The sequence below is a fragment of the Portunus trituberculatus genome, chromosome 40 (assembly GCF_017591435.1).
Source record: "Portunus trituberculatus isolate SZX2019 chromosome 40, ASM1759143v1, whole genome shotgun sequence".
Lineage (NCBI taxonomy): Eukaryota > Metazoa > Arthropoda > Malacostraca > Decapoda > Portunidae > Portunus > Portunus trituberculatus.
In genome coordinates this window covers 11,432,604-11,448,202 of record NC_059294.1, presented here as the reverse complement: position 1 = coordinate 11,448,202, position 15,599 = coordinate 11,432,604, and the positions used below count along the sequence as shown (strand labels likewise).

Sequence of the window (15,599 nt, the reverse complement as noted above, 5' to 3'; positions counted from 1 at the left end):
AGGAGTCGAGCTGGGACACTGAAACTTTTGAGAATCTCGATCTTTTTCATAACATCTGGTAATTATTTTTTTGTTTGGATCAGTTACCATGAATCTGAGTACCAGCCTCACATCAGCTGAGAGAAGAATAGTATGTCATAAAGAGCAATCGTCGTACAGAGTTAGGTTCTGTGTATTTATAATCTCTTCCTAAGCTTTAATTTTACGTAACTTGGCTGCGTTCAATATCGCAGCGGGAGAGACAGGATGGCTCTCACCACGTCCAACACAGTGTACACTTCAATAAACTTAGTAAGCATACAATCAGATATAACTAAACAACACCTCATTAGGTTAGTCACCACACAAAAAATATAAATAATAGATAAGTAGAAAATAAATCAATAAAAACAAAGAAAAAGAGAAACAGTTAAATCACCATCATAAGACATAACTGTTCACGGTCAAGATTAAAAAAAAAGTGAAAACTTAACTAAGTAAATGGATCAACAAACTCTCAAACACGTCTTATACCAAGTGAAGGAAAAAAATACAAAATAAATAAATAAAAAAAAAATAAAGAAAAAAAAAATATATATATATATATATATATATATATATATATATATATATATATATATATATAATAAAATAAAATACACTACCGTACCTCAGTCAGGAAAACAACACAAGTACTCTCAGATTCTCACGTGAAGCCTTTTATTGTCATGATCCTTAGCTCTCTCTCTCTCTCTCTCTCTCTCTCTCTCTCAACGTAGTGTTCACAACCATAAGTTCACATTACAAGGCAGCACCAAGCTACGGAAGTCTGGCTACAGCAGAGTACACCAGGGACATCGCTGAGGACTGCTTGCTATCAATCCAACGCCTAACACAAGCTCAAGTATTTGTCTTACTGTGCTAGAGCAACCAGACGGGATGGTTATGATAGCATTAGGGATTAGACACTATTGTTTCTGGAGTAGCACCTTCACATTATAAAAATCATGAGTTACTCCTAACATATTGTTTTCTATGAAGCGGGATATAAGAGAAGCTGCAAGAATAGCTATCTTTAGTGTAGTAGTCCCTTATATAACTTGGGTACACGCCTTTATTTACGTTCCTTATCCTCTAACTTCAGTCAATAATTGAAAGTATAAAATACATGTGTGCGTTTAGATAATAACATCAATCATATCTGTTCGTGGCGTTTAATAACTCGCTACCAGACTCGGTGAAGCTACTGGACGGGCACTTCAAGGGTGTACTTGGTGACCTGAGGATTATCGTCGTGGATGAGGACTGGAGAGAAGCTATGGGCAGGACGCCCGTGTGGCCTCTGAACATCGTGCACAGCGGCAACAGGGACCGCCTCAAGACGATAAGCCAGCTCAGACACGCTGCCGGCGTCCTCAGCCAAGAAAGGAGACACATCGTACAGCGGAGAGCCTGACTGGGAGATTCCTGATACACTGACGAAGCCTGCGTCATATGCCATCTTTAGCAATGGTGACAGAGGGGTCCTTCCAGAGTCTTGCTCTGACTTAGAAGCGTCCTGTTGCGAGACCACAGGAACGCCTGCGGGGAAGGTCTCTACCGCGGGTACAGATCTAAACTTCCCGACAGGAGCCACGGGGTTCTGAGAAAGCACAGGTTATAAGGGATAAAACAAAACAAAATAAAAAACAAAGGACTTCGTAACACGCAAGCTGAGTATAAGTAACGGAATGCATTTTAGCACTTTAATGTGGAAGGTTACATTGAAACAAAGTTTATGGGATGAAGGTCAATAAATAGTAAGGCCATTCATTATTCATGGAGGTGGTCTAGAGATTCGCTTTTTAAGCGAGTTAAATACACGGAGAGGTGGAGATGAGAGAGTGCCCCTGACGCCAGCCTTCCCACCGATGGTACTCACCTGGTGGTTGGTGGCAAAGCCAAACAAGGGATGAGTCAGCAGGGTTGGATAACCTGCCGGAAGATCGACAAATTAGTTTATATAGGAGAGATTAGTATTCAATTTATTTATTCAATTTTTAACAATATGCACATGAATATCATAATGTTTCTTGTGGTCATTATAACAAATTGACATTTTTTTTTTTTTTTTAAGTAACCAGGTTAAGAGCTGAAAAGAAACCGTCAATATACAAGCTATCTCACAACCGAAAAAAGTGTTGTAGGCCTATTGGCATCAACAGAAATGTGACTCACCATAGGCGTTGAGGTAACTGACGCCGCCCGGGACGTTGGCTCCACTCTGGACTTGGTAGTGAGGATAGGCGTAGCCATGCACGAAGTTACCTCCGGAAGACTGATAAAACTGGTGCCTGTGTAAAGATACGGCGCAGGAGTCAGGGCCTGACGGGAAGTCCTGAGTGACACGAATCTTTCACAAAAACTGAGCTCTTCTCACGTATCTCATTAAACAAATAAATGAACGAAAAAAAAAAAACTAAATATGATCGATCAGTAAATAAACAGTAATGAAATCAAGCTCACACTGGCGAACTCGGGACGTTCTCAGGGGTCACCGACGCCACCGCCGCCATCAGAACCTGCAAGCAAACCACACTCCTCAGGAAATGCTGGATATGTGTGTGTTGTCTGTGTCTGGCTTACTGAACCAAACAGAGATCACAAAACAAGACAGAGAGAGAGAGAGAGAGAGAGAGAGAGAGAGAGAGAGAGAGAGAGAGAGAGAGAGAGAGAGAGAGAGAGAGAGAGAGAGAATGGCATGGTTTCAAGGTCGCGTATGTCACAGTTTACGCAGTTTTTTTTTTTTTTTGTTTGTTTTTACACATTTTTCACACCGTTCAGAATCTCTAGCTTCCATTCAAACTCGCCACAAACATGATGAAAAATACATTAGAAAAAGCCACAATGGTAGCCTGCGGCTGAGCACCAGAGAGGCACGGGGAGGAGCCGAGGGTGATGACCTCCCTAGAGTGGATGAGGGAGGACCGGTTGCCTTGGGGCGTCAACAGATGAGGTAAAATACAAAGTGAAGTCAAGAACATTGACTAACACTCTCAACTACAAAACTAAGTGCACTGTAGCACTGGTAAATATTAAAAAGAGTCGCACGGTGAGAGTCGATATTTGGCTCAATTTTACCTCTCCTCACTCAAAAACCCTACGCTCTCATCTGGGTAAGGTCCGAAAAAAAAAAAATAGAAAAAAAATATCGAGTGACTCTTCTTAATACTTACCCAAACATCAATACTTGATGATTTGAAGCACTGGAGATCGAATTTCAGCAATGTCCTGCAGGTAAACAGAGCAGGTGAGTGACCCAGGGACCGGTTTTATTACATCACGGCGAGGACAGGACACCTCTGTATCCACACGCCGGCAGGAAGGCGTGCACTCACAGGACGCCTCGCACAGCTGTCCTTCCCTCAGCAAATAATTACTAAGGTCACAAACAAGCTCAGTAATTCATCACTCCTACTACAATTGACAACCAATAATGGAATGGAGACCGTTACCTCGCCCTAAGCAACCCTCGGCCCAGCCTCTCTTGGGTCGCGACGGGCATCTCTCTGGAACAACACATCACTGCACACTTTACCAACACGTATTCCGTTGTCACCAATACAATTTCCATACATTAAAGACTCACAAGCCTGACCAAAGTAGTGACGGATCTCAGCCTTAAGCAAACGAGTAATCCATCGCAGACACACACGCGATTACCTTTAGCAGACTAAACATTGCAAGTAATGGTGAAAATGAGTATGCTAGCAGGTAGTAGTAGTAATTTCATGGGGAGATATCAGCATGCAGCACAGGAGTGTTTTGGGCGGCATATACTCACCAGGAGACGCATGTTGCCGGCGCTGCAAGATCAAGGCTGAGGTGGCGTCGGTCAGGGGTGGAGGAATATATATACTCGCAGTGTTGACGACTCGAGGGTACGAAGTTAACAGTGACGCCGCTACACCACCTCAGCCTTTCCACCTTTCTAACTTTGCATCCTCTCTGGCATTACCTTTATGACGAGAGATAGACAGGACAGAGAGTAACTATATGAAAATGTGAAGACTAATTGATAAATTACGTAGTAGTAGTAGTAGTAGTAGTAGTAGTAGTAGTAGTAGTAGAACTTTTTCTGTTAAGACAACCTAAAATAACTATTGGGTCTGGCAGTCGTAAGTAACAATAACACGAAGTACATGGTGGATCAGACGACTATTGGATTCCATTTACTGTCACTGCCTCATCTCTGTAGCGGTTATATAAAAGTCCACAATAATAACTGCCCTCTCTTTCCCTGACCTTCATTTACACCTCACTCCTCACTGTCACTTCCCTTCATCCCTTCATTCCCTTCAGTCGACTGTGATCTTGTTTTTTTTTTTTTTATGTTGAAAATTCATGATCTCGTTATCTTTTCTTTAAGGAGTTACTGAGAGTTACTGAGTTACTCTTTCCTCAGTAGTGAGAGAAGTATGTGTTTCTCCCTTAAGGCTTCTAACAATGCCCTCTCCTTCCCAGTACCGGCTGCGGCCAAGGTGAAGGTGAGAAGCAAGGTTGTTCACCCCTACCAGCCCCAAGCCTGGCCAAACACACTCTGTCGCAGTTTGTCCTCCACGCACCACCTGCCTGCACCAGTTTCTTCAGGCTCCGTTGGCAGGGCAAACCGCACTAAAGTCCCTATGATTTGTCAAGCATGATTTTCAATAGAACATGGGAATTATCTATCCGAGATACAATGTTTACTAACTGATAATAGTGGTAAATAGTTACTTCATGATGCTTATATAATTTTGGTTAATAGTTTTGGCACTTCTCTTCTGGCGGTTGATACATCAGTGGGTCCTCTTATTTTATACTTTTGTAGTCTTAGGTTAGTGTCTCTCTTACCTGCAACATCATGATAACGGGAAGGATCCACGACGCTCAAAGAAGTAATACACTAGTCTGGTGTTTTGTCATTTTGTGTATATCTAACGCTTAATATTATATTTCACCACCTCGTAATAAGTCACTGTTTGTTGTTGTTGTTGTTGTTGTTGTTGTTGTTGTTGTTGTTGTTTTAATAAACTGAAAAAAAAATGTATGCAGGACTTTTCCTGGCGGCAGAGAAGTGTAGTAGACGATTTTGAAAGTCCAGATTATTTTATACACACTTAAGTTTGACTTCCAGCAACTTCTCAGAGACATATGTGTGATACTTTTGTTTCCGTCTGGATTCTTTGCCTGCTTCCAAGACATCTACTATTTGATGCTTAAAAATAGAAATTTTACTTGTGTTAGTGCTTATATACTTAGTTCTCTAGAGGTATTTTAGAAAAACTCGATATTTTTAAGGGTAGACTTAAATTTAATGACCGATATCTATCTTCACCTGGTTTATGAGAATTTTTCAGTCAATCGCATCCCTGGAAGAAAGATACCAGTTATCAAGCTTAACCCTAAACAGTATCAATTTTCAAAAAAAGCATTTTCAGAAGAATGAGTTTATAAGCGACGACTCAGTAAGATTTCCATCATGAATCACAAAACCGCAGGTGTATTTCAAGCTTCGCATCATAATCAAAAGCAAACAAGGAAGCCAGTCTGACACGCACTGCTGCTGCGATGTTGCCTGCGGATAAAGAAACAGATTCAATGGTTGGCAATCTTGTCATTAGGGAAATATTGTTTAGCTGAGGTCTTGCAAACCTAAAAATAACATTTACCATTATTGTAAGTATATATTAGCAAGGCGGTTAGCCCGCCATCTTTTACTCTAACACTTTCCTTCACATTCCGACTTTACTTGCATCTATGATTCTTCCACTTTCACCCCACTTTCTATCCCCACCACTTCGCCACTTCTGACACACAACTTAGCAGCAACTATCACATGTCCATTAGACGTGGCCAGGGTGGAAGTCAAATTCTAGTACAAAGCAGAAGTGGCAGAGGTCTTACTGCAGCAGACTGTAGTGTCAACAAAGACTATCCTGAAGGCCAGTAGAGCTTTTGCCTTCCTTATTTAACGTAAAGATAAGGGAAACTGGAAGAAGACATCAAGCCTACACGTGACAACCTTTTGTATAAGGCTGGGTGCACACGAGCCATTTTTTTGTGGTCGGTGGCCGCAACAAAAAAAATGGTCAAAATAGAACACACACATCTCTATGGCTGATATATATACGAGTATATATATATATATATATATATATATATATATATATATATATATATATATATATATATATATATATCACTGATTTTCCCATGACGAAATAGTAGGAGGTCATGAGTAATACATGATTTGGGTTTTGTCCATCCGTTCTTTGTTATTTCGAACTGCTTGAAATCAAGCAGTTCGAAATAACAACGAACGGATATCAAGCAGTTCGAAATAACAACGAACGGATGGAAAAAACCCAAATCATGTATTACTCATGACCTCCTACTATTTCGTCATGGGAAAATCAGTGGAGTTTCTTTTCCGAGTATGGGATGTAATATAAAAGTCCTCAGAAGGCTGACTCACGCGGCAGACCCGTGATCTCGTGTGTTCCTTCCGTTTTTCCTGCAACTGCGTATACTCCTCTTAGAACTAAAGTTTGTTAGGAAGTGAAGTAATAGTGTTACGTAGCTAGGTTCTTGTTTTCAGGTCACTACAGTGCTCTGTCAACTGTATTATGGATTGTTATTGATGTGTGTGTGAGAGAGAGAGAGAGAGAGAGAGAGAGAGAGAGAGAGAGGGCTGAAGTTCATACTAAACTTTTCCATTTCTTAGTCCTTTCCCAATAATAACCTCCACTACCTCCACCACCACCACCACCACCACCACTCCAATCGTTACCACTCTGCACCACACCACCTCCACCTCTACAGCATAGCCATCACCACCACCACTACTACCGCAGGATAACCTCCACCCGCAGCTATGGAGGAGTCGCCACCACCATCACCACCGCCCAACATCTCATGGGACTCTTACTACGTTTGGACATAGCCACAATAATTATACTGACGAAAATAGGCTGGAAAGTCTGAGTCACCACCTCCAACTTATGTCCTTCATTAACATATCGGTCTCAACGCCACGCCCGAACGCCCACTTGCCCCCCGTAAGTTCCTCTCTAAGTCTCTCTCTCTCTCTCTCTCTCTCTCTCTCTCTCTCTCTCTCTCTCTCTCTCTCTCTCTCTTTCTTTCTTTTGGGTCAATACTCTCCACCTCACCAACACCGTCATGCCAACACCAAGGATCCTCACCTCCCCTACCCCAACCCTTCTTGTGGTCGCCGGACATCTCTATCAACAACACATTCCTCTGTCACGCACACCCTCTGCCAACTCTCTCCCCTCTTCACTGGTTCACAACGAGGCCTTGCTTCACTTCCTCCCTCCACTGACGGGAATAAGTCCGCATTACTTTCCTGTTTACTTATGAAGTAATTGGAATGTTCATCTTTATATAACACTGTACTGAATATGTACTTTTGTTTGTATCACTCATTTTCAGCTATATATTTGTGTTATGGGATCAGTGGTAATAGTAATGATAATAGTAGTAGTGACAATAATGATTTTTTATCTTACAAACTGCATGCCTCCCCTCCTCATGCGGCCTTGCTCCACAAGGCTTTCTTCTTCTTCTCACCCCTATTTTGTCGAATTTCCTAATGCAAGAGTTAACCAATACTCCCATTCATTCATACCTTTCTCTGGTAAACTCTGGAACGCCCTACCTGCTTCTGCATTTCCAACTTCCTATGACTTGACTTTCTTTAAGAGGGGGAATCTAAAGACATTTATCCCTTTCTTTTTGCTAACTCTATCGAACCTCTAATTGATCCTTTTTCTATATTTTTTGTTGCCTTGGCCAGTTGTCCCCTCTTACATAAAAAAAAAAAAACTCAGGTATCAGACTATCAGGGTATCAAGATTAGTCTAAGTGCCGCCTCTCCTATCAGATAAAGAAAAAAAATCAAACTGCATTCAATAAAAAAAAAAAAAAACAGTAATAGAAAAAAAAGAAGATTCCCTTGTTTCTTTGTTGCAGCTATAATGTTGTGGTTGTCGTTGAGTCATTGTTGTTAAATATGACATTCTGGGTTTACGTATTACACATGATATTTCTTTTTTATCTAGGGTTCATCCGTTTACACCACAAATGTCACTCCTATCCTAATGCTTCGTCGCTCTCTCTCTCTCTCTCTCTCTCTCTCTCTCTCTCTCTCTCTCTCTCTCTCTCTCTCTCTCTCTCTCTGGGAATCTCCTGAAAATTGAGAGAGAGAGAGAGAGAGAGAGAGAGAGAGAGAGAGAGAGAGAGAGAGAGAGAGAGAAAGAGAGGTCTTAATATTATGTACATTATATCCAAGCACTCTTCTTTTTCTCCTCTTCAAGTCAGGGTTCTTTTTTCTCCTCCACACTCTCTCTCTCTCTCTCTCTCTCTCTCTCTCTCTCTCTCTCTCTCTCTCTCTCTCTCTCTCTGAACCGGTTGGCCTGTTACCAGGTCGGAGATGGCTCGCTGACCTTGAATACAAACCGGTACCTCATGGGCAGTGTCAGAACCAATGGGGCTCCGCGGTTCCCGTACCTGATGCGGTTCCTGCCGTGAATTGGCGAACTATACTTGTCGAGAAGCTGGTGGCGTGGTGGCGGCGGCCCGTGAAGAGTGAAGAGAGGAAGGGAGGGAGGGAAGGAAGTAAGAAAGGAAAAGACGAGAGGTTAGGTAGGGAGGGAGGGAGGTAGGGAGACAGGAAGGAAGGAAGGAAGGAAAGAAGGAAGGAAGGAAGGGAGGAAAGGAGAGAGGGACAAAGAAATGTAGGTAGACGAGTTACTGTGTTTTCTCTGTTCTATTTTCATCGCCTTCGTTTGTTTTGTTTGATGTTTCTTTTCTTTTCTTTTTTTTTTTTTTACATTGTCGTTTGTGGTGGAGGTAGAGCATATTTTGCTGTTTTTACTGTTGTCATGAAGTCGCTTGATAATAATTACAGCCATACGTTGTGTTGCAAGAATATAATTAAATCATTAATTCATGCATACGATCAACTTTTTTTGTATCTGCTCACAGCTTGTTACTCTTCCAACAAGTAGGTCTGTTTTGAAGTTTGAGATATACAGTTTCTTTTGTTACTTCATCAACATGTTGCTATACAGCGGCCAGACTGAACTCCCTCTCAGGCTGAACGTCCTACTTATAGTGAAACTTAATCAATGAATAAGTAAAGCACTAGTGATAAAGTAACGACATCAGAGCAAACGGAAATATAAGAAAACTCATATTGATGTAGTCATTTTTATTGTCTTTTCTAATGCAGAAGTAATCAGACGTAGTAGCAAAAGCCACCGGAACACTCCAGGAAGCTTCGCCAAAGCGCCTCGAACAAGTGGTTGAAAATTGTTTTGCTAGTATGAAAGAGGAGAAAGGAAAAAAAAAAAAAGCTTTTGTCGGACCCGACCAGTGCCTGAAACATGTAAGGGATTCCAGGTTTTAGATGTTGATGGGCAGGATGGCTGGGTTCATGAGGCTATAAGTTATGGGTCTGGCGCTCGGCCAGCCCATGGCGGACATGACGGGCATGGCGGCCATAGGCACCTTGTGCTCGACGGTGGTCATCTTGAGTTGGGTGGTGTCGGCAGGCGTGTCTCCCTCCACGGGCGTGAGCTGCTTGGTGCGCACCACGGCAGGAGTCATGGAGTACATGAGGGGCATCAAGGGGTCGGCTTCACGGCGTTTGCGGGATTTCTTTACGGCCTCGATGGCTGGCTGATTCGTGATCCAGGAGGTGGCTGGCATGAAGGGCGTGGGGTTCATGAGTGAGCTGTAGAATGGGTTGTAAGAAGCGTAAGGGGTGGCATGAGTGTTGAATGAATACATCCAGGGATTAGTGTTGACTGAATACATCAAGGGACGGGCCACTGCCTGTCGCTTAGTGCGGCTGGTGGCTGCCTTGTGCAAGTCTGCCATCACCTGCTTGGCTTCCGCCACCTCAGGAGTGTCTTTGACGGGCTCAGGAGCCTTGAAATTGGGGCTTAGAGCAGGTGCTTCTGGGAGGTTGTTACTGCTAACCTTAAACCCGTGCCTGCCAGCAGAGTAGTAAGTCACCACGGGTTTTCCATTGGGATCGATGTAGGAATACTGTCCGACGACGTTGCCACCACCCAGCTGCATCTCCTGACGATTCTGGTTCCAGTCAGTGAACATGAATGCCATGGGCCCTGTGGGGGTCTCGATGCGCTGCTGCATCGGCCCCATGACGGGAAGAATGAGCTGAGCCTTGCAGCTCGCGACCACCGCCAAGATCACCTGAGAGAGAAAATATGTTAAGAACACCTCTTTTCAAGATACTTTTTAAGGGTTTTGAATCTGAATAAAAGCACATATATACAATTCTCCAAAGTAACTTTTGATATACATTGAACAGACCAAATAATTCAGTTAACCAAAAAGGATGTAAGGAGAGCAATTTCACAATATACAGTCAAAATCAGTGTGAGGCACGAAGAGCATCAATTAAGGCAAGTCAAAGGTATACCTAAAGACCAATACTCACCAAGAGCTTCATGTTGCCGAGGAGTTGAACTGTTGCTTCCTGCTGCATCCACATCGTCCGGCCCACAATATATAGCTGATCTAGCAGCCCCCAACCCCCGCAAAATTTTCTCCCCCCAACGTCCCTATCCCTAGTTCACCTACTCCCTTAGACCTTTCTCCTCCCCACAAGGTCACCGGCTGTTGCTGCGTCCCGTACAAACAGGCCCAAAAAGCATAATAAATCATGAGCACAAACACGTGACAGCAGCAGTGGTCCTTGCTTGCAGCCTGAGGGGGGCGGCGGCACTAACCAGACCATGATTGTATGAAATACTAGGCAAATTTCTTAGAAAAGTCAGAATACGAGAAAAAAGCGCAGATATGAAAAAAAATAATAAATAAAAAAATAACAATACAAAGAAATATGAAATGCTAATTTGAAAGAATTAGAATTCAAAATTAGTTTCTATATTACGATTTTTTTAGCCATATAATTTCTCAAAATTTTTTCCCGCTTTCTATTATTTTGAAATTGGAAAAAAACTAAACTGTTACCATTTCTATACAGGTCGGGAGTGCCTCCTGGCTGTGTTCGGCAGCCAAGACTGGTGTAAATATAAACTTGACACCGGTATACAAGAAAATGTGCCACTCAAGCAAGAAAACTGCAACCATATATACTATGGTCTATGTGCGTGTGTGCAGGCGCGGCGTCTCCCACGACCCAGCAACAGGATGGACGATAGCGTTGACAGGACGGTTCCTGTCGCGCCCCAGCAACATGAGGCTGCTTCCCCTGCAGGTGTGACTGTACCCTGATCCCGCCGCCGCACGGTGCCTCGCCTCACTCAGACTCGTCAAACCTCATTCAGAGCCTCATAATGGGGACGCACAATCTTTCCCGATCCTCGTCTTCCGTCTGTCTCACACGTCCCACTCGCCGCTTTATCTAATTCTGCTACTGCGAACTTCTATTTCAAAGGAAACATTTATATTTTGTTATCAAATTTTATATAATACATTCTTTTTTCCTTTTAATATTTTGAGATAAACTAAACAATTTTGTGGTCAAACATTTCTCCTTCAGAAATTATAAACTGTTGGTAAACTTTTCAAAATAATTATCCTTTTTTTCAAAATGTATATTCTTTCTTCACACCTGTTATTTTTTTTTCACGTATTGCTACTTTCAACAACAGTTCTTTGCATTAAAGGTTTTTCATCCCAGGATTTATCAGTTATGCCCCCAGTTATGTGTGGCAGTGCCTATATATAGCATGGCTTCTTGTTTCCACCAGCAAGCAGACTAGACTACTCGACCACTACTTTTTCGATGTTGGCGGTGCCTTTTAAAGAAAATAATCGCTAAAATTACACACATTATATTATCAAGATTGAGAAGGCATAACATGGAAGGAATTAAGTCGAAATGTACTGCCATGAGAAATATAAGAAAAGTGAACTGCGATGGCCCGTCATAGGGCGCAAGATATACAGTGACACATAATAGCTTAAAGTGTGGGTCTCAATTGAGCTTAGTGACTTTGCTTCACCTCAATAACTGTGACAGATCATGCTAAATGAAAGAGGATTGGTGTGGCAGTAAAGAAGATAGAGGTTAGGTAACAGATCCTGAGAGAGAGAGAGAGAGAGAGAGAGAGAGAGAGAGAGAGAGAGAGAGAGAGAGAGAACATTTAGAACAATTAGAACATTTATCAATAGCCACACCTGAATACATGATAGTAAAAATTAGTAGATAGTAAGGCCAGGCTTTATAAACCCGTGGCTTTTCAAGAAAAAAAAATATCACATGTTTATCATTAAAGAAATCTAAAATAAAAGAGAGAGAGAGAGAGAGAGAGAGAGAGAGAGAGAGAGAGAGAATAACAAGGAAGGTAGAGAAACACGAATGAAGATATTGAAGCTTCGAATGACAAAGAAAACATTCAGAAGATAAACGCACAACACCATCAGAGAGAAACACACATAATAACACTACAGGGCAACACACAACACAACGCTAAGGAAACACGATAAGAGAACACAGGCATCACTGAAGAGAAGAGACGCACGTTGAGGAGGGAAAAACACAGTAATAAAAGGAAAGATTTGATGCTATACGTTGAAGATATAAGTAAACATAGTAATATACATGCGAATGAGATAAGCAAGTTTGGTGTGATAGAAATTTGAGGAGAAGGAGGAGGAGGAGGAGGAGGAGGAGGAGGAGGAAAAGGAGGGGCAGAAGAACAACAATAATAACAACAGCAAGAACAACCACGAAAATAAGAACATCCATCAAAACATCAACAAGAACATCACTCTTAAGAACAAAAAAACTATATGACTCCCTCCTAATTATTCCACAGTGCTAGTTAAGTCATCAGCACTCTCCTCCTCATTCATAGCACTGCCTTCCGCTAAGCCTAACCCAGTCATTCACCTTCCCTTCCTCCATTCCGGTTAATTTTACAGGCTTACCTATGACCTCGATTCGACATTGATCCGGTACCTGCCCTCCTATCTAGAGCCTCACTCCCTGCTCGCCTTTACCACCTTTTGTTTCCAAGTCCAACGTAGCCTGGCAACAGTAACCATCTCTCACACATCCCTATTTCTTCTTTCCTTCCTGCAATCGTTGGTAACTTCCTTTCATTATTCCTTCTTCTCTTCTTATCTTCTTCTTTTATCTATCTCTTTTTCTTTCTCTTTCTCTCTTATCAGCTTCCATCTGCATCATTTCCTTTCCCTCTCACTCTCTCTTTATCTCGGTATCACTGTCTCTATCTGACTTCCTTGTTTCTTCGCCCTCTCTCACACCATCTCCCCTCCTTGTCTAATTCGCGGAATAAAGCCGGTTATACTTCTCTCTCTCTCTCTCTCTCTCTCTCTCTCTCTCTCTCTCTCTCTCTCTCTCTCTCTCTCTGGTGTCCTTCGCCCGCCATTGCTGCACCTCACCTACTAAGCAACACCTGGACAAGAGCGATTAATAACTATGAATCGCCCCGAGAAAAGTGTTGTGTTAGTTTGACAGTTTTAATTTTTTTTTTTTCTTATTGTTGATAGTGGTGGCGTATAGGTAGTGATCGTGGTGGTGGATGTGTTTTTGTTGTTGTTGTTGTTGTTGTTGTTGTTGTTGTGATGATGATGATGATGAAAGGATCCCGTGGTTGTGTTACCTTCCTAAATGTCATCACTGCCGCCTATAGTTACAAGTTTCCTGTTCTATTTATCAACTCATATCATTATTTACTTTTCTAACCATGAAGAGAGAGAGAGAGAGAGAGAGAGAGAGAGAGAGAGAGAGAGAGAGAGAGAGAGAGAGAGATTTTTGCACCATTTCGGTCTGGTTGCGTGGGTGGGTCTACCTGATTCAAGATGAATGATTCCCAGAGACTGCTTTCGATTCTCCATGAGGGGACTCGAGCTGCAAACCACAGCGATCGGTTACTTCCCTCCACGACGGACACGAACACCGTTTCTCGAGACTCACTCCCTGCTTACCGTACCCCTTGAGAAATCAAAGATGCTTGAAGGACATCATGTTGCTAGCCAGACTTTTGCCTACAACGAAGCAACAACCGCAACTAGAGTGACAAACAGCAGCAGCAACAACAGCAGTAAAAAAAATATATACATATAATTGCAATTAATGGCAAAATAAGATCGCATCACTAACCGAGAACAATTCATTCTTACCCAACAAAACATGCTTGCCGGTGTCCTTCAAGAGTTCATGGAACCACTGTCTCGCCTCCGTCATGCACAACACCAACGCACCAGGATACACCTCTGCAGCGTCTTGGCACAACACCCGCACGCCAGGACGTGCCAATATCTCGCATCCAAAGCACATCTCTGCAACATGAAATATTACATGAGACTACTTGGCACCAGCAGCATTTCAACCAAGTTCAAAGCGTCAAGGTCGGTGAGGAAGCACGTCCAAGGGAGAGATGCCAAGCTATGATGAGCTCGCGGTGACATTTCGTGAGCAAATATTACAACCATAACTTTACTGGGTCAACATGGTGTGTGTTAAGCCAGACACTCAACGCAGCAAATCATGAGCCAGTGAGTTAATTGTTCCATCCCTCAAAGTGCGAGCTTTACGAGTAATAAGAGATTTGTCAGCCTGTGAAGAGGTAACCTGAGTTAACCTTGAGTGGCGAGGGAGGGCGTGGGCTGCACTGCAACCGAAAAGCCGCCCCGCCCGCAGCCACACAAAACGAACATGGCAATGCAAGAGAGCACCACGTGACTTGACCCAAGGCACAGGGACACAGGGTTGTCTTCTCACCGTGATGGAAATATATGTCGAATGTAATAATAGTAATAGCAATAATAATAATAATAATAATAATAATAATAATAATAATAATAATAATAATAATAATAATAATAATAATAATAATAATAATAATAATAATAATAATAATAATAATAATAATAATAATAATAATAATAATAATAATAATAATAATAATAATAATAATAACATAGATTCCAACAGGTAACCATGTGACTCGTACTACCATCGTCCACCTAAAAAATCGAGTCTAAGGTGCACTGTGTTCCTGGCCGCCATGAACACACGGAGCCCACGCAAGGGAAGCGTGTTCGAACCGGTGGGAGAACCTGTCTTGTATTAACATCGCCCATCACACACACACACACACACACACTCACACACACGCCCGGTAGCTCAGTGGTTAGAGCGCTGACTTCACAAGCCAGAGGACCGGGGTTCGATTCCCCGGCCTGGTGGAGATATTTGGGTGTGTCTCCTTTCACGTGTAGCCCCTGTTCACCTAGCAGTGAGTAGGTACGGGATGTAAATCGAGGAGTTGTGACCTTGTTGTCCCGGTGTGTGGTGTGTTCCTGGTCTCAGGCCTATCCGAAGATCGGAAATAATGAGCTCTGAGCTCGTTCCGTAGGGTAACGTCTGGCTGTCTCGTCAGAGACTGCAGCAGATCAAACACACACACACACACACAGAGAGAGAGAGAGAGAGAGACAGAGAGAGTGACAAACCCATGAAAAAACAAAAGAGTAAATAAAGCCAATTAGAATAACAAAGACTTGAGAACAAAGCCATCTCAGTAAAGACAATGAAACCATTAAAGAAA

General features: G+C 42.5%; 2 protein-coding genes and 1 long non-coding RNA gene across 3 annotated transcripts in view; all 3 read right to left on the bottom strand.

The window, feature by feature from the left end:
* Window positions 1-1,039: 1,039 nt before the first annotated feature.
* On the bottom strand, window positions 1,040-3,906 carry LOC123516346. Its single transcript, XM_045275619.1, has 5 exons — window positions 3,803-3,906; window positions 2,485-2,540; window positions 2,197-2,312; window positions 1,901-1,953; window positions 1,040-1,621 (listed from the first exon to the last, which is right to left on the bottom strand). Exons 1-5 carry the CDS (start codon window positions 3,812-3,814, stop codon window positions 1,223-1,225), a joined length of 636 nt encoding a protein of 211 aa, XP_045131554.1. The 5' UTR covers window positions 3,815-3,906; the 3' UTR covers window positions 1,040-1,222.
* A 1,303-nt stretch (window positions 3,907-5,209) lies between these two features.
* LOC123516345 overlaps window positions 5,210-15,599 on the bottom strand; it is an 11,497-nt gene continuing 1,107 nt past the window's right edge. The window contains exons 2-4 of the long non-coding RNA XR_006678176.1: window positions 14,170-14,328; window positions 13,839-14,034; window positions 5,210-5,575 (exon numbers count right to left, since the gene is read on the bottom strand). This is a non-coding gene — a long non-coding RNA (uncharacterized LOC123516345). The remainder of the gene's footprint in view (window positions 5,576-13,838; window positions 14,035-14,169; window positions 14,329-15,599) is intronic.
* LOC123516342 lies at window positions 9,218-10,987 on the bottom strand. Its single transcript, XM_045275616.1, has 2 exons — window positions 10,490-10,987; window positions 9,218-10,242 (listed from the first exon to the last, which is right to left on the bottom strand). The coding sequence occupies exons 1-2, from the start codon at window positions 10,541-10,543 to the stop codon at window positions 9,427-9,429; spliced, it is 870 nt and encodes a 289-aa protein (XP_045131551.1). The 5' UTR covers window positions 10,544-10,987; the 3' UTR covers window positions 9,218-9,426.